The sequence below is a fragment of the Pituophis catenifer genome, unplaced genomic scaffold, assembly GCF_029215685.1.
Source record: "Pituophis catenifer annectens isolate HBS135680 unplaced genomic scaffold, rPitCat1.0.hap2 SCAF_1, whole genome shotgun sequence".
NCBI lineage: Eukaryota > Metazoa > Chordata > Lepidosauria > Squamata > Colubridae > Pituophis > Pituophis catenifer.
The window spans coordinates 292654760-292677504 of NW_027256881.1; the positions used below are offsets into that span (position 1 = coordinate 292654760).

General features: G+C 38.2%; 2 protein-coding genes across 4 annotated transcripts in view; one reads left to right on the forward strand and one right to left on the reverse strand.

The window, feature by feature from the left end:
• Nucleotides 1–17097, reverse strand: part of STRN3 (striatin 3) — a 40128-nt gene extending 23031 nt beyond the window's left edge. For all 3 annotated transcript variants that reach the window (XM_070940284.1, XM_070940276.1, XM_070940268.1), the window contains exons 1-3: nucleotides 16541–17097; nucleotides 6138–6241; nucleotides 4742–4815 (exon numbers count right to left, since the gene is read on the reverse strand). In XM_070940284.1, the coding sequence (XP_070796385.1) occupies nucleotides 4742–4815; nucleotides 6138–6241; nucleotides 16541–16879 (517 nt within the window). In that variant the 5' untranslated portion in view covers nucleotides 16880–17097. The remainder of the gene's footprint in view (nucleotides 1–4741; nucleotides 4816–6137; nucleotides 6242–16540) is intronic.
• AP4S1 (adaptor related protein complex 4 subunit sigma 1) overlaps nucleotides 16316–22745 on the forward strand; it is a 29000-nt gene continuing 22570 nt past the window's right edge. The window contains exon 1 of the mRNA XM_070940296.1: nucleotides 16316–16398. The gene's annotated coding sequence lies outside the window, so the exon portion shown is untranslated. The remainder of the gene's footprint in view (nucleotides 16399–22745) is intronic.

The window sequence follows — 22745 nt, forward strand, 5'->3', positions numbered from 1 at the left end:
AACAACTCTGTTATTACACCCACCCCCTATTCAAGCAGGATACCCTATGCCATTTAGACAAATTGCTGTCCCGTCTGTTCTTAAAAGCCTCCAACGATGGAGCACCAATTTATTTTTAGCATATTATTAGATGTTTAAAAGTAAGGGAAAAGTTACACGGTACATGTAATCTTTATAATTCCAGGTTATATATGATATTCCACTTGAATGGAAAGCTATGTTTGCTGATACATATGTTCCTCATGAACATCAACATTTATATTTACATAGGACTAAAGAATGGAATGTTCTCTTGGTAACTGATAGTAACATAAACAAGGAAAAGCATAGCCACCTGCCATCTTTAATTTCTTAAACTGTGTATCAACTTTTGATCAGCTTTCTGATTAATTTACTTAATCCACCTTTTTTTAAAAAAAACTTGATTTTACTTTTTGTTCCATACTTTTTTATTACTATTCTTGAGGAATAACATGAACGTGGCTTGTTCACAGATAATATGATAAATGGCTTATATCAAAAAATAAGAAAACTTGAACAAAAAAGGGAACTATGGAAGTGAAGAAACATAGAATGTAAAGATTGGAAGCAATCTTGGAGAACATCCAGTTCCCCTGCCAATTGTAGGAATCCACTACTACAACATTTCTTATGGCTATTTAAGCTTGGTTTAAATATTTACAATGAAGGAAACTCCAACCTCCCAATGCAACTCTTGCACTATTAATTTTTTTTTACCTTTAAGAAACATACCCTGATTTCCAACTGATTTTTTAAAAACGCATTGATTCCTATCATGTCTTCTACAACAAGCCAAAATGTCTGCCCTATATTCTACATGACAGCTCTTCAAATACTTGAAGAGAGTCATCATATTTGTCCCACAATATTCTCTTCTCTAGTCTAAATAGGGCTACTGCATCAAACCTTACTTCAAGTTTTCCTTCTAGGACATTTACAATTGTTTGCCCTCAGCTGCACATGCTTTATTGTGTCATTGTCCTTCATTAACGTGATGATACAGTATTCTAAAAGTGATCTGACCAATGCAAATATCGCAAATTGCCACTGCCAATCATATCTGTTTATAGAAAGGCATATGTTTAATGTGTTGGGCTAAGAAAATATACTATCTAGAGGTCTATGGAGATTCTCAGTCATCCAGGTCATGTTTGTCCCAAAGGTGCTTTCAAGAGGCAACTGGGCTTTCTGGCTTTTCTTTGAAGACGTTTCACTTCAAAAGAGCTGAAGCTTCTTGGATGAGAAGCGAAAAGTCTTCAAAAAAAACACCCAGAAAGTCTAGTTGCCTCTTGAAAAAGAAACTTTGGGACATACTATCTAGAGGTACTGTAATTATAACCTTTATCACTGACTATTAAGACTTTTCTAGCTATGTGAGCAATTCATTAATCCACAAATAGACTGTTTTGGAGAAGTCTTAAATGTTCTTTCCCCCCTCTGGATTGAACCATTTTGGGAACAATTCAATAATTTTCAGAAGTCTGACCTGGATGCATTTTCATGTGTTCTAGATGAAACAAGCTTATTGCAGAATATAAACGGAGCCAGAGTGATATACAGTTGCAAGAAAAAGTATGTGAACCCCTTGGGATTATGTGGAGTTTTGCATGAATTGGTCATAAAATGTGCTCTGAACTTCATCTAAATCACAACAATAGAAAAACACAGTCAGCTTAAAATAATACTACACAAACATTAGATGTTGCCATGGTTTAATTGAACATAACATGTAAACATTCACAGTGCAGGGAGGAAAAAGTATGTGAACCTTTGGACTTAATAACTGGTTGACCCTCCTTTGGCAGCAATAACCTCAACCAAACGTTTCCTGTAGTTGCAGATCAGACCTGCACAACGATCTGGAGTAATTTTGGACTACTCCTCTTCACAAAACTGTTTCAGTGTAGCAATATTCTTGGGATGTCTGGTGTGAATCGCTCTCTTAAGGTCATGCCACAGCATTTCAATCGGGTTGAGGTCAGGACTCTGACTGGGCCACTCCAGAAGGCGTATTCTGTGCTGTTGAAGCCATTTTTTTGTTGAACTACTTGTATGCTTTGGGTCATTGTCCTGTTGCATCACCCATCCTCTGCGGAGCTTCAGTTGGCGGACAGATGGTCGTACGTTTTTTTGCAAAATGTCTTGATAAACTCTGGAATTCATTTTCCCATCAATGACAACAATCCGTCCAGGCCCCAAGGCAGCAAAGCAGCCCCAAACCATGATGCTCCCTCCGCCATGTTTTACAGTGAGGATGAGGTTTTGATGTTGGTGTGCTGTGCCTTTTTTTCTCCACACATAGTGTTGTGTGTTCTTCCCAAACAACTCAATTTTGGTTTCATCTGTCCACAGTATATTTTGCCAGTAGTGCTGTGGAACATCCAGGTGCTCTTTTGCAAACTTCAAACATGCTGCAATATTTTGTTTGGACAGCAATGGCTTCCTCCGTGGTGTCCACCCATGTACTCCATTCTTGTTTAATATTTTCCTTATTGTAGATGTGTCAGCAAAAATGTTAGCATGTGCCAAAGATTTCTGTAGGTCTTTAGCTGACATTCCTAGATTCTTCTTTACCTCATGAAGCATTCTGCGCTGTGCTCTTGCAGTCATTTTTACAGGACGACCACGCCTAGGGAGAGTAGCAACAGTGCTAAACTTTCTCCATTTGTAGACAGTCTGTCTTACCGTGGACACATGAACATCAAGGCTTTTGGAGATACTTTTGTAACCCTTTCCAGCTTCATGCAAGTCAACAATTCTTGATCGTAGGTCTTGAGAGCTCTTTTCTGCGAGGCATGGTTCACATCAGACAGTGCTTCTTGAAACCAGTAAACCCAAAACAGGTGTGTTTTTAAAGGGCAGGACAGCTGTCAGCAACACATCCAATATCATCACACTGATTGGAGTCAAGGTTGGCTTACTCCTGGCTCCAATTAGCTCTTGGAGAAGTCATTGGGCTAGGGGCTCACATACTTTTTCCTCCCTGCACTGTGAATATTTACATGTTATGTTCAATTAAACCATGGCAACATCTAATGTTTGTGTAGTATTATTTTAAGCAGACTGTGTTTTTCTATTGTTGTGACTTAGATGAAGTTCAGAGCACATTTTATGACCAATTCATGCAAAACTCCACATAATCCCAAGGGGTTCACATACTTTTTCTTGCAACTGTAATACTGAAATGTGGTATTTGTTTCATTTAGCTCATAAACAAAGTCATCCACCATGTGATGTAGCAGTGTGAGAAAAAAGATTTGCCCTCTTTAGATTAATCTTTAACTGTAATGTACAAATTATATATTTGTATATAATTATTTTTATATACAGTTTTAATTAATTATTGTAATTGGTTATCATTCTCATTCATCATTGTGTAGAAATTCTGGTCCATTTCTGAAATACTTGAATTCAATAACATCTGATAAATTTTAAACATGAACTGTTAATTTCAGTTCTACCACAATATTTCTTTGGGATTTAGGTAGATTTTGATTTGACCAAATTCAGTTCTGAATTTCTTCTTCATCATCCATTTTCTCACACACTTGCTTATAAATTGGGAATATTGTGCTGTGGCATAAATCATTTGAGCTTCAGATTTAAATGACAAATTACTTGATATTCTGCTGTAGAATTTTTCTGAGCCAAAGCAGAATCTATGCTTCCTGCAATGTTAGCAAATTGTCTATATCCTGAAGTAGAAAAGCATCCCCCAAACCACAGCACTCTTTTTTGACAGGCAATATGAGGTTATCATGTTTGGTTTCCACCAGGTATAATGACACACGTAACACCAACACCTCTACTTTGGAGTCATTTGTCCCAAAACAGGAGTGTCAAACTGGAGGCCCAAGGGCTGGATGCGTCACATGCAGGCCACGCCCACCTCAGCTCTGTGAATGGGAAAAACATCGCAAAACATCATGTGACGGCCATCGTGATGCAGCGAGTTGGACACCCGTGTCCTAGAACATTCTTCCAAAGCTTATAGGTTCATTCAGATGGTCTGGAGTACATTTGAACTCACCATTAATACTCTTCTTACTAACAATTACTGCCTTATTGTTCTCTTATGCCACCCAGCAACTGTTTTATAATGGAATCATAATTGCTAACTTTAACCAAGGCAAAAAAGGCCTGCGGAATTCTGACTGTTATTTTAGGATTCTTTGTGACTCCTTAGACAACATTTCTTGGAGGTGATTTTCAAAGGATATCCACTTATTTGAAGATTCACTTTTGTCCAAATCTTCTTCATTTCAAGATTATTTCTCTGTCAACTGGTAGAACACCAGAACTTTAGAAATGTTCTATAATTTTCCCCCCACTTATGGGCTTTAACACTGCTTTATGGAGATATCAAGAAACAGCATTTCTGTTCTTTTGTAAATATTTTTAACAACGCTGAAAAGTTGAAATTCTTCCGCCTTGTTAAATTATAATTTTTGGACTTAATAATAAAAATGATGTTTTAAAACCGAAAATGTCTGTCTTTTTCAGGCTAATAGTTTAATACTAAGAAAACTTGAAAAAGATCACATAACTTTTGTGAATAAAGTGAAACCCAATTTTAATCACAATACAAAACAATACTGAATACTAAAGACTTATTTTTATACTAAAGACTTATATTTAGACAATACTAAAGACTTATTTTGGTATAAAAGATGGACAAAAGAATGTGAGCTAAATAGAATAGTTATAAATAGATATTTACCTGATTCAAAAGTTGGCATTTTCAAGTCACCTTGATTCAATTCTGTGCCATATTTTAGTTTATGATATTTTGCCCTTAAAAGAAAAACATAAGTGGATTGACTAGTAAATAAAATTTATATTTGCATTTTCCTTACAACATTCATACAAAGATGTCTAAACATTAATCCTTGCACTCTTGTAAATTAAAATCACAAGTAGTATCAGTGGATACTGCATGTTGATAGCTAGAGCTACCATCTACTTGATCTTGGCTAATTAAATCACCCTTCAGGAAACTGGCCCTATGATTAAAGGAAATGATCAATGTCACCATCACTGTCTATGGCATCCTGTCTGGTAGGGCTGTGGGGCCAGTTTTTCATAATGTTTGTTATCTTTCCTATTAAGCTTTGTCCAAAAAGTTCTTTCTTGAAGACTAGTGGGGAGGGGACAGGGTTTCAAAGAATTCAAGATGGTGATCATGATCATGCAATCAAAGTCTTCTCTTAATATGCATGTGGACATCAATAACAAAGGTTAATTGTGATTGCTAAATCATGATTATTTTAACCTTTCCACTGCACCCAGGAGAGAAGAGGAAAGGAGAGGAGAGAAGTTTATGCCAGTGAAGATTGCTCTTACGAACTGCCTTTGGTCATCGGATAGACTTGGAAATATCAAATAGTGTTTTAATTAGCAAATATCCTGTTTAATTGATTTTGTCTTCTAAATTAAAAAAAGGTAACTAGGCACCAGCAATAGGTATCAACAGTGTAGAGTTTAACGTGAGGGAATAATCTCCAAATCATAGACTGCTGTATATGAATTCTTGTTAGAGCTTTCACTAATTAAAAGAAATTCATAACAATCTTAGACCATTCACATAGTTATGCTCAAAGCCATGTATGGATATATAAAACGACATCAATACATTCTAATTGTACCTCGAAAGCAACTGACAAAGCAATAAATATTATGGTTGTAGTACTTGTACCAATTAGTAGCCTAGCTACCAAGTTTTCCATCAGCTGGAGCTTCAGAACACTTTTCAAGGGGAACTCTAATGGAGCACATTGAAATAGACAATTTGGGAAACAATCAAGGCAGGAAACCAACTGGTTCAGCCATACCTAGCACATTAAATAAGTATCAAATTCATTCTTGTCATAGCCTCCACCCTGTAATTAAGTAATAGTTAATCTGCTGTTTCAGATGGATTAGCCCTATCTTGAACAGGCTGAATCCAAATCTTGGACCAAGAGCACTTCCTACTTAACTGAATTTAGTTCCATATTACTCTTTTTCATTTAGACCAATATTCAAATTCCACAATTTTCTTCAATTATCAATGTCAAGTTAATTAATACAAAAGCATTTTATATAAACTTCTCAGTTGAGAAACATGAGATAGATACCTTTCTTGTTTTAATGCATATTCTAACATTTTTATTCTTCTTACTAAATCTTTCTTCAAGTTTTCTTGACCCTTTCTCTCGCCTTGCAAAAATGCTATCCGAGCCTGAAAATACAAAATGGTAACATAATTATCTTTCATTTGAGTTATGTTTATACAATATACCACATAACATCTTTTAATTCTATGTTCTATGCCTGCTAGAAGAATTTACAGGGATGTTATCAACAAAAAGAAATTGTATTGCTTTGTGATAAATACAATGTTTTGTCAAACTAACTGCCCTGTTCCCAATAAATTATTATTTTGCAGTAAACTTGTTCAGAACAGCATTCAAAAACAAATATGTATTTCTAAATCATAGGTCCAGGAACAGAAATAAAGCAGGAACAATACAATCCTCACAGGAAAATGCAGGGGAACTCTCTATTCAAGAAGCTCAATAGCATTGAAATGCTTTATTCATCATTACATTACATCAGTTCTTGTTAATCCTATGACATTTAATGAACTGGAATCAGAAAGATTCCAGATACAAATAAAAGAACCACAGCTTTGCATAAATGCCATACTGTAATTACACAGAAAAAAACTTTAAAGCAGCACTGTTAGTATACTAACAGTCCCTATGGTGAAATTTCATTATTAGTTGAAGTTTTAAGGAATATATCAATCAAAAAAATTTGCTCGATTGCTTTAGTTGAAAAGTGCAAAACATAACAGCACTTGCGGCAATAGAGCATTTTCATTCCTTCACCTCTAATATCCCACAAAAAATATCTCATGAAATCTGGAGATTGGTTGTTCATGTGGTTTGAGTAGTCTGGACACAAATATTTTCTTACTTAGGCATTCAGTATAAATTCAGCTAAACAATGTAATGAAATTGATATTACATAAGAACTATAGATTTCAAAACAACAGCACACAGGAGCAGGAATATTTTCTTTTATTTATTTTCTTTTATTTTAGCATTCAGGTTCCCAGATGTCTGCTTATTTCTTTTAATCACTATAAACAGTAAAAGAAGGTGACTTCTAAAATTATGCTACAGTATTGGACTTTCACTTGTGTAACTGAAAATTTCCTTAATCCTCTTCTTATTGTCCCTATATATATTTCAGAATCTTTAACAGGGACCCCAAGCTTTCTGAAGGACATAGCAGAAGTATTTACAAGAGAATGCTTAGTCCAAAGTCATGCAGTAGTTTCTATGGTCCAGCAAGAGCTAGAATCTGGGCCTCTCCAGTCTAGGTCTAGCTGTTATCTATACTTATCTAGCTTAAGAGCAGAACAAAAATACCAGCAAAATCCACAGATCTCTTCCCTTTAAAATTTACATTGATATTTGAGAAATAATGGTGAAAAAAGTCATTGTGGAAATATACACTGAACTGCAAAAGAAAAGTGCAATGAGGCAGAACTTACTTATTTCTTTCTGTATTTACAATTCAAAAAACGTATTACAATCAAAATACTAAAACATTTTAAATCAATAAAAACAACAGAAACCATTAAATAATATTAAAACTTAATACTATTAAGAATAAAAGCTTAGTACTATTGAGCCTGAAGCAAAGGCTCCTGGTCAATCTTCTTAAGCACACCCACAATAATCAGGCCCCTTGAGCCATGACCTCCTTCCTGCTAGGCCCCTACTGTGATCCCAGACAGACTCCTTACCAGCAATATCCATTTGTTCTCTTAAATTAAGTGCAAGGACCAGCCATTTTTTTCAGCTCTTGTAATTTTGAGCAGTAATTAAACAAACGGTTGTTAGTCAAGGACTACTCATAAGGAAGTGTTTATATGAAAATGGCAACAAATTAGAACATTTAATGTAATTTATATCATAAAGTATCTATAGTGCCTAGCTTTTAGTACACCATGTATATGAAGTCATGTTAGTATTCTTATTAATCACAATTAATTTCAGTGTGAGATCATTATATTTAAAATGAAATTATTTAGTTCTGACATTCAAATTAACATGTATTTCATCAGTTTACTTAAAAACACATTTTAAAATAAACATACTCAATAAGGACATCAAGAAGTTATTGAATGATCTAGAATACTTTTGAGGATATTTTCCTTTTTCCAACAATCCTTATTCCCTTAATTAGGGATATGGATCATGAGTTCAATGAACACTAGAGGGTGCTGCAGCACAATCTTGAGTATTTATTAAATATTTTGAAATATTTACAATAAGATATTGTGTCAAAGCTCTATAATTAGGTATACATGAATGTGTAAATATTAAAAATTGTGGTGTTTATGAACTTCTTAATGAATACCCATGAAACATTATATACTAGTATATTGTACTTCATTTTGTTATTGTATGAAAATTGTGGTTTTTGTTATCTCTGCAATTATTTTATTACTTCCCATTTTAATTGAACCTTTTTTCTGCATTTAATCTTATCATAGCTTGTAAAAAAAGACCCAAACCCTCTGAATTTTTGTGCATCTTGAAGCTTTAATACTGCATCTATGCCTAAAGACAGTATATAATATATCCAACCCAAATCCTATGCATGCCTTCCTTCTTGTACCCCCACCCATTAATCCCGCTTTATCACAAGATAAAATCAATCATATAGATTGCCCCTTCTGCAATAAATTTATCCACGCAATGCATTTATATATCATCACCATCATCTTAGCCATTGTCTATTCACTGCAGGATGAAGGCCTCTTCTACATGTTTCCAACCAATACAGTCCTGAGCTTTCTTTTGCCAATTCGGCCTGCATTTTTGTGTGTGTGTGTGTGTGTGTGTGTGTGTGTGTGTGTGTGTGTGTGTGTAATATGTGTGAGTGTGTGTGTATCTGCACCCCCCCAAAAAAACTCTCATATCTGTTTGTAACCTTTAATTAAGTGAAATGGAGCATTATGGGACAGTCTACTGCTCTGTCAAGGAAGGACTGAGGGGGGGGGTGCAACACAGGCATGATGCAGATCAATCAGGGTGTAGATGGGTGCCCAAGACGTGCAGCAAGGATTATGGAGGGTGTATAACAGTGCATCACAGGTTGGGTAGCATGTGGAAGGGTGTGGGTCATGGAAGGGGTATACAGCTACAGTGGGAGCTATAGGAGCTATGCAAGGTGTTACACAGGTCAGGGAGGGTGAGCAGGGTTGTGTGAGTGATTGCAGAGGGACTGGGGAGGGTGCACCAGTAGGATACTTAAGCAACTTGCAAGCTTCCCTCCCAGCTTCTTTATTGATATTCTCCCTGAAAGCTTCCCACAAAGTCAGTGGGAAAGCAGCAGAAAGTTCCCACTCCCACTGCTTTTTTGCCTGTCTTTCATCATTCTGTTGATCTGTTTAGCTATATAAAAATTTCTAGAATTTTAGCTATATAAAAATAGTGAAGCAATTGAATGATGACTTAATGGGTCATGAGTTGTCTAGTAGGGTTGGTAAGAGATGACAATACCTTGATGGCACGTAATCAATCAATCAATCAATTACAGTACATTTCTTAAATACTTGAACTAGACTAACTGAAGGAAAACAAAATGTTCTGGGGAAAAAAAGCTCTATCTGCACATTCTCAATGTAAACATCATGTAGCACATTCTGATTTCTCAGACTACTCATCTGCATAAGTGCCTCTAGAACCTTTCCCCAACCTTTCCAGCTTGGTGACCCGGCCTGGCGGGAGGAAGGGCATGTGAGTGGCATGCACACAGCTTGATTTGTTTGAGTGGCTGGCACATGCGCCCACCACTCATGCAAATGGAGCTTCACAAGCGAACAGCAGATGCTTGCACTCACACACAAAGCTCAACTCGCGCGAGTGGCAAGCACATGAGTAGAGGGCACTTGAGCAGAGGGTGCTTGTGCTTGCATGTGAAGCTCCACTCACCCTGCCCATCTCTCCCAAGGCCCAGTTTTGAATAGGCCACAGCCCGGGGGTTGTGGACTCCTGCTCTAGGAGACAAAATAAAAACAGACAATAACTTTATAAACCAGTAACTTCACGATAAAATGGAAATCTCCCAAAATCAGTGACTGAGTACATGCAGCTGGAAAGAGAGGAGGCAGCTCATACCATGATTTAGAATATGAGGCTAATAGACTAATAACACTATTCAAAGAAAAATGGATTCATACTACTATTCATTGGAATAAGTCACCTATTATTATATATTTTTTTCTTTTTAACAGTCAGCTAAAGGCCATGGTTAAAAAGCTATTTACTATAACCAAAAATAATGAATATTGCCCACATATAACAGATGCAAATGTAGGCAGTCATAATATAATTTACACAGTGTTTTCATATACTGTAGCATCTAAGCACTAATCCTTCTATTATAGAAAACTGATGAAATTAAACACGAAGCTTGTATGTCCCATTTTGGTGAATCAATAGTGGATTATTCATATTGAACAATATGAAATTAGCTTTCAGTTATTGTCAAATGAGGTTAGTTCATCACCAACAAAATGGTCAAAGAATATTTAATAAGTATTGTTATTGAAGATGAATCAGCAGATAGTATTTGTATTTTTAATAGTATTGGAGATGAAATAGGTTTGGCCTTATCCTATTAAACTGAACCCCAAGACTAATCATTAAACATCCTGAATACACGCACACACACACAAAATAAATTCTTGGCTAAATTTCCAATACAGGTATTCCTTGACTTACGACCACAATTGAGCCCAAAATTTTGATCACATGACCATGGGTTGCTGCAACAATCATAAGTGTGAAAAATGGTCAAAAGTCACATTTTTCAGTGTCATTGTAACTTTGAATGGTCATTAAATGAACTGTTGCAAGTCGAGGACTACCTGTATACTGACTCTATTAGGAATTAGGAACTTTTTGGACATGGGAAGTGATAGAAAGAAGAGAAATCTACAACTGATTTCCAGCAATGGGTTGTTTATATATTGTTTATCAATCTTTAAACTGCAAAGTTTCAAAGGATTTTCTTCCCTTTTGGGGAAAGAGGAGTATGCTTATTTGTTTTGAAGTTCATCTTTAATACTGTTGTATGAATCTATCTATATCTTTTAATCTTCATAAAAATAGAACGTATATAAAAACTATTTTCAAAAATGGCAACTGGAATTTCCATTCTTTTTTCTGTCAACATTTGAATCTTTAGCTCAAAAATAACAAAAAACAGATCAGTCCCTTTCAAGTTAGGAGTTCAACAACTTCAATACTCCATTCCTGAAATATCACTATGAGCTTTTCTTGGTATCAGTAAACCAGGTGGAACATATGCTAGATCTAATCTTATGCAATGGAAGTCTCCACCTTGTTAATCAGTTTGAGAAAAGTTCCTCTTTCCAAATAGGGAGGTTGGGTGCTCCTTCCTGTTTTGTGGCTGTGTATGTTCATGATTAAATTTTGAATGAAATGGATTGATAGACTTTTCTCCTTAAACTAAGACATTATGAAATTCTTAGTTCAAAACAACTGAAGGCACCAGATTCTTTACCTTCACATTGTATCATGTAACAATGGCTGCTGGGAAGCATTGACTTGAAACTCTATCTTTCACAATATACCACAGAAAATACATAAATTATAATATTCTTATTATTTGATGACTTAATCTGCAGGTAGTCCTTGACTTACTATGGAAACTGGGATTGGAATTTCCATTGCTAAGTAATGTAGTTGTAAAGCATGATATAACATGACTGCATCACTTAGTGATGGTAATCACAGGACTCTTAGTTGCCATTGTTAACCAAATCCCACCTGCCATTAGGCAAAGACCCACCTCAAACATCAGTTTTTCCATTGCCTCCCCTTCAACTCCCCCCAACCACCTATTCTCCCCCAACCTCTGCTCTTTTTGATGCCCTTCACCCTCCCTTGTGAAGCAACTCCAGAACTGTGCGGTTGTTTGCAGTTCAAAGGCTTCCTGGAATGCCACAGCTCTGGGATTGCAAGATGCCCCTGAGACACAATCCAGCATGATGCCAGAGGTTTTTTTTGTTTTTGTTTTTAATTTGATTTATATGCTGCCCTTCTCCGGAGACTCAGGGCGGCTTACAATGTGCTAAGCAATAGCCTTCATCCTTTTGTATATTTATACAAAGTCAGCTTATTGCCCCCACAACTGGGTCTTCAATTTACCTACCTTAGAAAGGATGGAAGGCTGAGTCAACCTTAAGCCTGGCGAGATTCGAACCTGCAGTAATTGCAGGCAGCTGGTCTTAATAACAGGGTGCTTTAGACCACTGTACTACCAAGGCACTGTACTACCAGAGTTGCCCCACCTCAGCCCAATAGCATTGCATGAAGCCACAGCGCAGCAATGTAATGCCATGGCTTCCCCAGCCCAGCAGAATGAAGAAAAGCTGTAGCCATTCCACTCCAGCCCAACAGTGCAAAGCCCCAGCCTTTCCAGGAAGCCCTAGCCATCTCAGCTCAGCAGTGCGGTACAAAGATGCAGCCAGACCAACAATTCTCACTACCCCTCACTCCATAGCCATGCTACCCTGTGCTGCCCTGCCTCACTTGACCTTGGTCATGTTCTTGATTTTTCTGCTGACAAGGCATGCCTACCCTGGCTCTTTTTGAGGGAGCTGTTGCCCATGTGATGCCTTTTTTCAGAGGTCTCACGATGAAACCGCCAAATGCACATTTGAGGGAAAGTCCTCCTGTGGCCATCAGTTGCCTTGCAAAGGGCCAGGACGACCAACCTGGTCAACAGTAGTAGCAAAAACATGGCTAGGATGGTGCAGGAGGTTCAAAAAGATAGAGATGGGACACAGAGGGTGGGAGGAGTTGGAAGCATACCCAGTTTTAAGTGTGGGCAGGGTGCCAAGCACCAAAATGTTGATTGAATGATCGCATGGATGCTGCAACAGTCATAAGGTGCTGCTATACCTTTGAACAATCATTGAAGGAATTGCCATAACTCAAGAAGTACCTGTTTTTAAATTTGAATTAGATCTGTTACAATTAAAGTATATGATATCACTTCTGATATCTGACTGACCTTAAGTAATTGAACTAAAATTTTAAAGCAGTAAGGCAGCCTCACATTGTTCTAACATAATTTATATTACCACAGGCATTCTGTACCATAAGAGATTTTATTCCATCTTACAACAAATTCTGTCAAGCAAGCAAAATCTTTATGAATGCTGACAATTCTTTAAGACTGTGCTTATTATAATAATGACAATGTTGAAATGACTTGTAGTGCTATTACTTGTAGCTATTATATTGTGCTATTACTAGTCTGGTAAACCACATATAATACAACAGTCTTCACATGCAAAATGAATCTGGAAGAGGAAAAAATACTTAAAGAAGTGAAAACTATTCAACCAAACCAATATTTGGTTAAATAAAAGATTATTATATAGTGAAGTAAGACCTTATCGTTTGCTTGTAAAATATATCTACATCAAAATCAAATCTGGAGGCTATAACAAATTAAAGAAAGCAAGATGACAAAAACTACATCTTGCTGTTATAAGAAGTTTGGACTGGAAGCAGGCTTCAGTCTTGTAATATTAATGGTAAGAATGGACTTAATCCTAACCCACTGATTACATCTGCTTGTGAAAGTATGGCTTGGACAAGGTGCATTCCAGTAGTAATATGTTCTGCTAGGTCAAAAATTTTTGCCAAGAGCCTAGCAAAAACAACTGATTACGAGACAGTACCACCAGCATTACAGCAAGCTAGGGCACTAATATTTTAGACCTTCAGCTGTATCAGTTGACAAAAAATTAAAATTGCTATTAAAATTAAGGTACCATAATTTTTTTTACAATTGCAACTAATCAGCAACAAATTTGGGGCTGGGGGCAACTCATGTTTTCACCATATTATATCACTGAAACTCACAGAATTGTTCAGCCCTCTTGCATGCAAACTAACATTAAATGGCACGGGTGATTAATATAGTATCTAGAAGAGATTGATCTAGTATTCCATTTACAACAACCCCAACTCACTAGAACTGAAAATTCTATTTCTAGTTTTTAAATGTTTAGGCCTGATAGCTGACAAAGAAAAGAAACAAGTTATTTCATTTGTGGAATTTGATCCAATTTACCTCGCATAAAAAAGTTTTATATTACTTAATACTTTTTATAAGTTAAAAAAGTTTATCTTTGATCTAAGACATACATGATCACCAAAGTCCACAAAAAATGGGATTCTTTCTTAAATAACAGATCTGGTGGTCCTCCTGATCTCATAACTTCCACTTTAACAGCACATGGAGCTTGCGATCAGGAAGGTCTTCATAAAATTACATCTGGTGTAGAGTGTCAATAATTTTGACCAATTCATAGAGAGCAGGCAATGACCAGGATTATGTATGCTCTTTCATCCTGTGGCTGGACTTCTAAACTTCAAGCTACATGGGTCTGCCCTTGAAGACCATATGGAAGCTTCAACATAGTGATCCAGCATACCCAGATTTGTCCATGTGACACTACATTACTATTATGGCTGCCAGTATACTTCCAGGTGTGATTCATGTGCTGATTGTCACATAAACCTACATGTCTCAGAACCCTACTACCTTTGCTCTAGGCTGAATTTGCTTGTCCAATAATAGCTGGGTTGAGTCTGCCTGTTTAATTAGAATGGAGAAAGAAGGCTTGTTAGGGTTCCTTCTCTCAGGGATACCACCTTGGAGACCCTGTGATGAAGCCTTTTCAGTGATGGTCCCTCTTCCGTGAAATAACTTTTCCCTGGGTATCTTGATCACCCTTTCCTTGTCAGGCTTCTGAAAATAGCATTCAAGGACAATGAGGATTGACCTAGCCCCCTTCCCCCCCTTTCTGAAGTTACAGGATATTTGCTGTTGAAATTATTATAATTTTGTTTTTAACGTTGTTGTTGTCTGATGTAAACTGCTCAAAGCAACTTGGAACTGAGCTGCATGCAAGCTGTTGTAAATAAATAAAAGAAATCTGCCAAAAGAATTGTTCTGATTTATGAAGCATACCTCTCTAAGTGCTGTTGTATAAACTATTTGATTATGCTTTTCAGCAGCATTCATTTTGCAAAATTCAGCATTTGCCCTCCTAAGAATTTTGTAAGATCAATAGCTATTATTTGCCCCTTTTCTCTTAAAATGCAAAATTGAAAGTAAAACTGCATAACATTAAACAAGTCAGGACACATACTTTCAAAGAGTTGTATCTTCTACCTACATTGCAACATTTTATTTTTTTTTCAGAACTAACCACATACCTCACATCTCTTTGCTTTTAACTCAGTACGTGGTAGCACTATTTCTCACAATCATCACTATTGATCGTGACACATATCTAAATTTAACATGAGGATATGTTATTATTGACCAAGTCTAAAATGTCAATTACGTTGTTTATTTTGAAATATACCTTTAACGTTAATAACCTCTTTACATTCACACACTTAACTGAAATGCCCAGTCATCTCATTAGAACACAGTAAAAACCAGGTATACACAATCCCCAATTTTGGTTCATTGATAAAAGCATAATTATGTTTGCTACAATTACAATATAACATACTGTAAGCAGCCTACGTTTTACGTTTTGTAAACACAGGTCACTGAAATCACGTAAACTGGTGCAGAGGATTAAACAGATAATCCCTTAACGTCACCCATGCCTTCGTCTCCATCTCTTTTTGGGGTGTTTTGAATTAAGAATGAAGGGACACCCCTCCTGTTTCTGGAAGATAAAAAAAAACTGGGGTCCCTTGAGTGTGCATGATTTACATTTACAAGACAGGACTGTAAATATGAGTGTGACCCGAGTCGTTGTCTCTCTCTCTCTCTCTCTCTCTCTGTGTGTGTGTGTATGTGTATACACACAGACACACACATGCAACGACCCGGTTACACTCATATTTACAGCGCTCTCTTATATATGTATATGTATATATGAATGACTCTTGGGTTTTTCTTAGGCCGCGAAACTCCCTGAGGTGTCCAGCCGGCTTCGACATTCCTGCAGCTCCGGCAATAAGGCCGGGACGGACCCAGCGCGAGAATAACTGTCAAGGCGAAGGTCCCACGCCGGCAGAGACAGGGGGTTCATATCTAGGACCGACCGGGCGAGGAGGAGACGGGAGCCCCCCTCCTCCTCCTCCTCTCCCAACTCTCTTGACAGGCCCGAGCCAGGCAGGCGCCATGCTAGAAACCAAAATGGCTGCCCCGGGGAAAGCAGCCCAACCCGAAGAGCACCGAAGGGGACGTGCCGAGTGACGCCCGCCGCGCCGCGCCACGCCTCGCCGGACCCGCCACACACAGGTACCTTCTCCTCCGCGCCCACCTTTTCCCCGCATCATCGGCAAAGTCCCCGCCGCCAGCCTTAAAGCCGGACCGGGCTCAACTCAGCCCGTCTCTCTCATTGTGTCCCTCTTCGCCCCCCCGGAACCCGGCTTCATCTTACCTGAAGCTCGGCCCTTTCCACCTCCCAGTGAGCGCGCTCCATCTCGAAGCGGGCCCACTCGTGCTGAATGTAGTGCAGGATTCCCGGGATAGTGTAATGCTGGGGCCGGGACAGCTCCGATCCGCTCCCGGGCCCCGCCGCTTCCTGAACCGTCGTTGGACCTTGAGGCTGCTGCTGGGACGGGAGACTCCCGCCGCCGCCGCCGCTGTTAGATCCCGCGCAGCCCTGGTTGAGCAGCTGGGAATTAACGTTGCCTCCGATGGGCGGCAGTGGCTGCTGTTGAGGTCGCGGGGTAGCCCCCGCCATGATCCCCCCTCCGGCGCCGGGATGTTCGTCCATTGTCTGTGAGAAGTCCTCCCCTCTTCCTCTTCCCGCCTAGTGTGTCCGGCCGAGTCCTCAGCGGTGCTCTCGGGGAGGGGGGAGTGCCCGGCCCAGGGAGGAAGTCCCAGCGGCGTAGAGGAGCACCCGGGTGTCAGAGTCCAGCTACACCCGAGCCGCCTCTATCGCGGTTGCCGCCGGCCGCCATTACAACCTCCGCTCCATCATCCACCGGCCAGATTCACTCACCCACCCAAGGGGAGGGGGGGTACGCCGAGCATGCTGGGTAACAGCAACCGCCTTGCTCTGCCCCCCCCCCCGTTCGCCGCCGCCGCCGCCGACTTACTCTGCGCATGCGCTCGCGTCTGAGAAAAAAAAAAAAATCCTGGGCTGGGAGACGGAAGAGGCTTCCTGAGCTTTTGATGGCTTCTGATTTATATTCTGCGTTTCATTCTTTCACTCGCTTGGCTTTTCTCGGATAGCGACATATTCAGAAGGAAAATCAGAAGGGCTTCCGCTCTCTGAACGCCGCGCGCCTTATTCTCTAGCTGCTGCTTGGCTTTTATTTGTACAATGACTCTTTGAGGCAGGGCATAGAAATCGCTTTTAAAGCACGTAGAGGATTACAGTTAAGGAGATGCGCCGGGTTTTTTTTTCCCCCTCTTAAATCTTAGACTTGAGTAATCCTGATATATTACTTTAATTTGATTTAGAACCCTTTCAAGAATCTTGGTTCAATAGTTATCTCCCATACAGTACAGGTAGTGCTCAACCTACGACCACAATTGAGCCCAAAATTTATATTGTTGGAGTGAGAAGTTTGTTAAGTGAGTTTTGCCACATTTGTTAAGTGAATCACTGAAGTTGTTAAATTGGTAACAAGCTTATTAAGTGAATCTGGCTTCCCATTATGTTTGCTTGTCAGAAGATTGCAAAAGGTGATCACATGACTCCAGGACACTCCAACCATTGTAAATATGAACCAGGTGTCGATATCCAAATGTAAATCTCATGATCGTAGGGATGCTGCAGCAGTCATAAGTGTAAAAAATTGTCATAAATCACTTCTTTCAGTACCGTTGTAACTTTGAATGGTCACTAAATGAACTGTTGTAAGTCAAGAACTACCTCTATTGTAATTGGCTGCATTAAGGGACATTGGTGTGTCAAAGGTCCCATAATGTTGGCAGGGAATGTTGCAGGTCCAATCCCTGAGGGAGATATATCTGGTGGGACCCAGAAGAAGGGCCTTCCCCATGGTGGCTCCCTCTCTCTGGAACATCATTCCCCCAGAGATTAGAATGGCCCCCACTCTAATACTCTTCCGGAAGGCGCTGAAGACCTGGTTCTCCCAGCGGGCCTGGGGAACCCAGAGCGGGATGGAGCCCATTAAATGGCTCGTGTGATCTGCTGTCGCCAGGGCCGGGGTGGAAGGTGGGGGGGCTGATTATGTTATATTGTACTATATTAATTTATTTGATTCTTTTTGTTTATTTTATTGTTTTAAATGTGGTCTTATATTCTGTAAGCCACCTTGAGTTGACATGGGAAAATAGGTGGCAATGTAGATTCAATAAATAAAATAAATAATAAATTCATGGCAGAGGGGAAATCTGAATTAATTTTTTTGTCATTTAGATTCATTGTCATATTCTTCTAAAGTTCTGTTAAACTGTGGTATGAAGTTGTTCAGTCCTGGTGAATTTAAACTTCTGGAAATTCAGGGCTTAGTGAATCAGTAAATGACGAATGTTAATAGATATAAATTTAATTAAACTTTAGTCGTTAAGGTGTTGGATTAAGACTGAAGATACTTGTGATGGTCCCTCTCAGCTCTGGAAGCCATGGGAGTGAATCATTCACTTCTCAGCACATTTATGTGTTTATTTAGATAATTTATATGATGGCCTATTTTACACTGGTAGTTGTGGGTGGCAGATTTTAAAAAAATAAAATCAATATAAACTGAAACAAAATTCAATTAAAAATAATGATAATGATGATAATACAATAATCAAGAGACCTCACAAGAATTCACAGTGCCAAAAAGCACATATTGGGCTCCATTAATATTCTGGCCCTAACGCCTAAACGAAAAAGCCAGGTCTTCACAGCCTTACAGAAGTCTAATAGGTTTGGTTTGGGGCCATCTGGATTTTATAGTTAAGGCTATTCCAAAGGACAGGTGCAGCAACAGAGAAGTCCTACCAGTTTTAAATTTTTTCTCATTTGTTACAAAGAGAAGGAGAGAGTACTTGTTACACTATCTTGAACTTCTGGGGAAAAAAGGAAGGATACAAATCTAGAAACTGGAAAAGTGAGCTTTCTTTCTCCCAGAGACACAGAAGCCAGGTGGATGTCTTTGAATCAGTCACTCCCTCTTAGCCCAACTACATATATACAGTTGTGGGGAAAATAGGAGGAAGGGGTAGAGGTAGTCTTCAACTTACAACCACAATTGAGCCCAACGTTTTTGTTGCTAAGTGAGACATTTGTTAAGTAAATTTGCCCCATTTTGCGACCTTTTTTGCCACAGTTGTTAAGTGAATTGCCACAGTTGTTAAATTAGTAACATGGCTTTTAAATGAATCTGGCTTCCCCATTGACTTTGCTTGCCTGAAGGCCACAAAAGTGGATCACATGACCCCAGGACACTGCAAAGGTCATAAATGTGAGTCAGTTGCCAAGCATCTGAATTTTGATTACGTGACTATGGGGGTGCTATAACAAACGTAAGAGTAAAAAATGGTCATAAGTCACTTTTTTCAATGCCATTGTAACTTATAAATAAATGTAATATTCATTTGAATATGTTTTAAAAATGTTTTCTCCCCCATTAGAATGAAATTTTTCTCATGCAGGAAAATATACTTAAAAATGGCAGGAGAAGCCAAGAAGAAAAGCATTTCTGGTTCAGGTATCTAATTCTGTCTATATGTAATTCTTTATCTCACTCTTCCACAAAACGGGAACATAGAAGGGAAGGGAACTTACATTGGTGTTTTATAAGGACTGCATAGGAGTCCTTTGTTTGCTTCATTGCACAGTACCTCACTTTAGAAGGCAAATACTGATTTCTCAGTCTCCCACTGTTGCTGCTCATTCAATTCACTTGCTTTGAGTCACTGATGATGGACTGGGCCAGCAACAGATTCTTAGCATTGCAGTTTCATTCCTCATATTTCTACAGCTGACCAGCTTGGGTGGATGGGGAGGCTTCCTCACTCATCACACGCACAGCACATATACCCTGCTCTAGGATATAAGCATGCTTTGATTTTGACGCTGCAGTTGTTATTATTATACTGTCATCCAAAGTAGAAGGACAGCAGATAGAAATTGGAGAATGAGCTTAGTATCAAATAACTGTGATGAATATGAAATTATATTAAGAGATGATAACTTCTCTCCGGATAAATAGGTAAGAGGAGAGGTTTCTAGGCAATCTCTGGAGATCAGCTATGGAAAATCCATTATAATATATAAAATAAAATTAGTTAAAGCTGTGGTGAACAGCTTCTTTTTCTTTTGATAGTCTATTCAGTCATCTTTGAAACCCATATATACACTATAAGCTACATGCAGAAACATTTTACAACTTCTGGCTGACTGCGACTGACAATAATAGATCTTTATCACTTTTTGCTGTTGTAGCTTCCTCTCATAGCCCTTAGGTAAAATCAAGCTTTCTCTGCCCCAAAGTCAAAATCAGGACTTCCATTTCCAAAGTTTGCCTTTTCCCTTATTTATCTGAGCAGGAATGCATCATCGATGCTACTAAGTAAAGGCAAGCTATCCCAAAATAAAAAAAAAAAATTTCTGCAACACTTTCCTAGATTTTTAAAAAAATAATTCTTAAAATTTTAAAAATCAGAAATCAAATAGAAAAAAGCTCAGAAATTATCAAAAACACTGGAATGCAGCAGCTTGTTAACAGTGTTGTCTTGGTTCTCAGATAAAGACGTCTATTTCCTTGTTAAATCAATATTGAGCTAACACTTCTGAAAATCATACCCTCTAGTTTTATTTTGCAGATTACAATTTATGTTCTTTCTACAATCCAAAAATGAGATACTTTTAAACTTTAAGTAAGTTGTTGTACATAAGACTTTCTCATTTCCTTCCCCAAATTTGCCTCTCAACTAATTCCTCAAGGCAAGGTCCCTTTGTCCTTCAATACATTTTGAAAAAAGAGAGTTCTTCCATTCCCATGAGGGAATCTGGACACAAGTTTGGGGGAAATGCAGGATTCAACTACTATATTGGTGGCTGGGTGATAATCTATCCTTTTGGTTTCGTAGTGTTCTCTGTCTCTTCTAGGAACTCTTTAAAGAGGGTTAATGTTCCATACTATTGTTACTTCTATAGATTAATAATAATTCTTAAAGCATTCTTTTGTGGTCTTGATTCCTTTTTATTCCTAAATGTCTTGTTCTTTAATGGAAACAGCACATAAATTAAATTAAATTAAATTAAATTAAAATGAAAAAGCATGCCCTCATTAAATCATGTCACAAAAAAGTAAACAAACATTGTTTTTAAAATATTTTGCTGTTAATTTATATTTTACTTTCTTTGTTTACAAATGTATAAATTGATTGGAAACAATGTACAAAAATATCCCTTTTGTATATAGTAAGCCATGCAGTAATAGTAACAGACTTTTTTTTTCTTTTTATAACCCTGTAATCCCTTGCTTCTGGGTGGGGTCTGGGCGGCTGAATGGAGCTGAGCGTTTACTGGCCGGATATCCTTCCTGACACCTACATGGAATTCACAGGAGATATTTTCTCTTTGCTCCCTGATAGAGAAGTATCTCTCACTGCCTAGGATTGAACTCTCAACCTCTCTCGCCTCCCCTTGTTGATCTTTAAGGTCAGCCCCATGTGAAGTAAATGACAATAAGTAATTCAGGTCTATTCATCAACCTCCAAGCTTTTCCTTGGTTGCTTTAATTAGATAAGAGGGACAGGGGTCAAGATTACATGTAGTGGAGGTACAGCTACAAAGAACTCTGTCAACATCCTTAAGAACCACTGTAGGCCTCATTGTATCCTGTCTATCCCACATCCAATTCATTCCACAGATACAGTAAGGAAAAAAGGAATTCTTCTCCATCATCCTTATCATCCGAAGTATATTTGAACCTGAAGTTATTCCTGTGTCTGGTCATATTTGCTTTTTTTTCTTTTGCTCATTGTCATTCTAGAAATCTCTTCACCCACTTAATTTCCCTGAATATGTTGGGTATATCATGGTGAGATAGGTGGCAAACAAATTAATAATAATAATAATAATAATAATAATAATAATAATAATAAGAAGAAGAAGAAGAAGAAGAAGAAGAAGAAGAAGAAGAAGAAAAGAAGAAGAAGAAGAAGAAGAAGAAGAAGAAGAAGAAGAAGAAGAAGAAGAAGAAGAAGAAGAAATGATAAAGGCAGTAAAATCAAAAGAAAGCTACAAGTACTTGGGGATTTTAGAAGCCTCTGACTTAATGCATAATAAAGATAAGGAATTAACTTCAGCCAAGTACATTCGGCAAATTCGTAAGATATTAATGTCCAAATTGAGTGGAGGAAACATCATAAAAGCCATAAACACCTGGGCTATACCTGTGATTAGATACTCTGTAGGAATAATTGACTGGACCCAGATGGAGTTAGACAATTTGGACAGAAAAACAAGGAAGCTTATGACAATGAATAATGCCTTGCACTCTAAAAGTGATGTTGATCTATTATATTTACCAAGAGCAGAGGGTGGTCGAGGACTCCTACAAGTAAAGCAGACTGTGGAAGAAGAAAAACGCAGCTTGAATGATTACATCCAGAAAAGTGAAGAACCAATGATTAAGGAAGTAAATAAAGGAGGCCTTTTAAAGGCAACT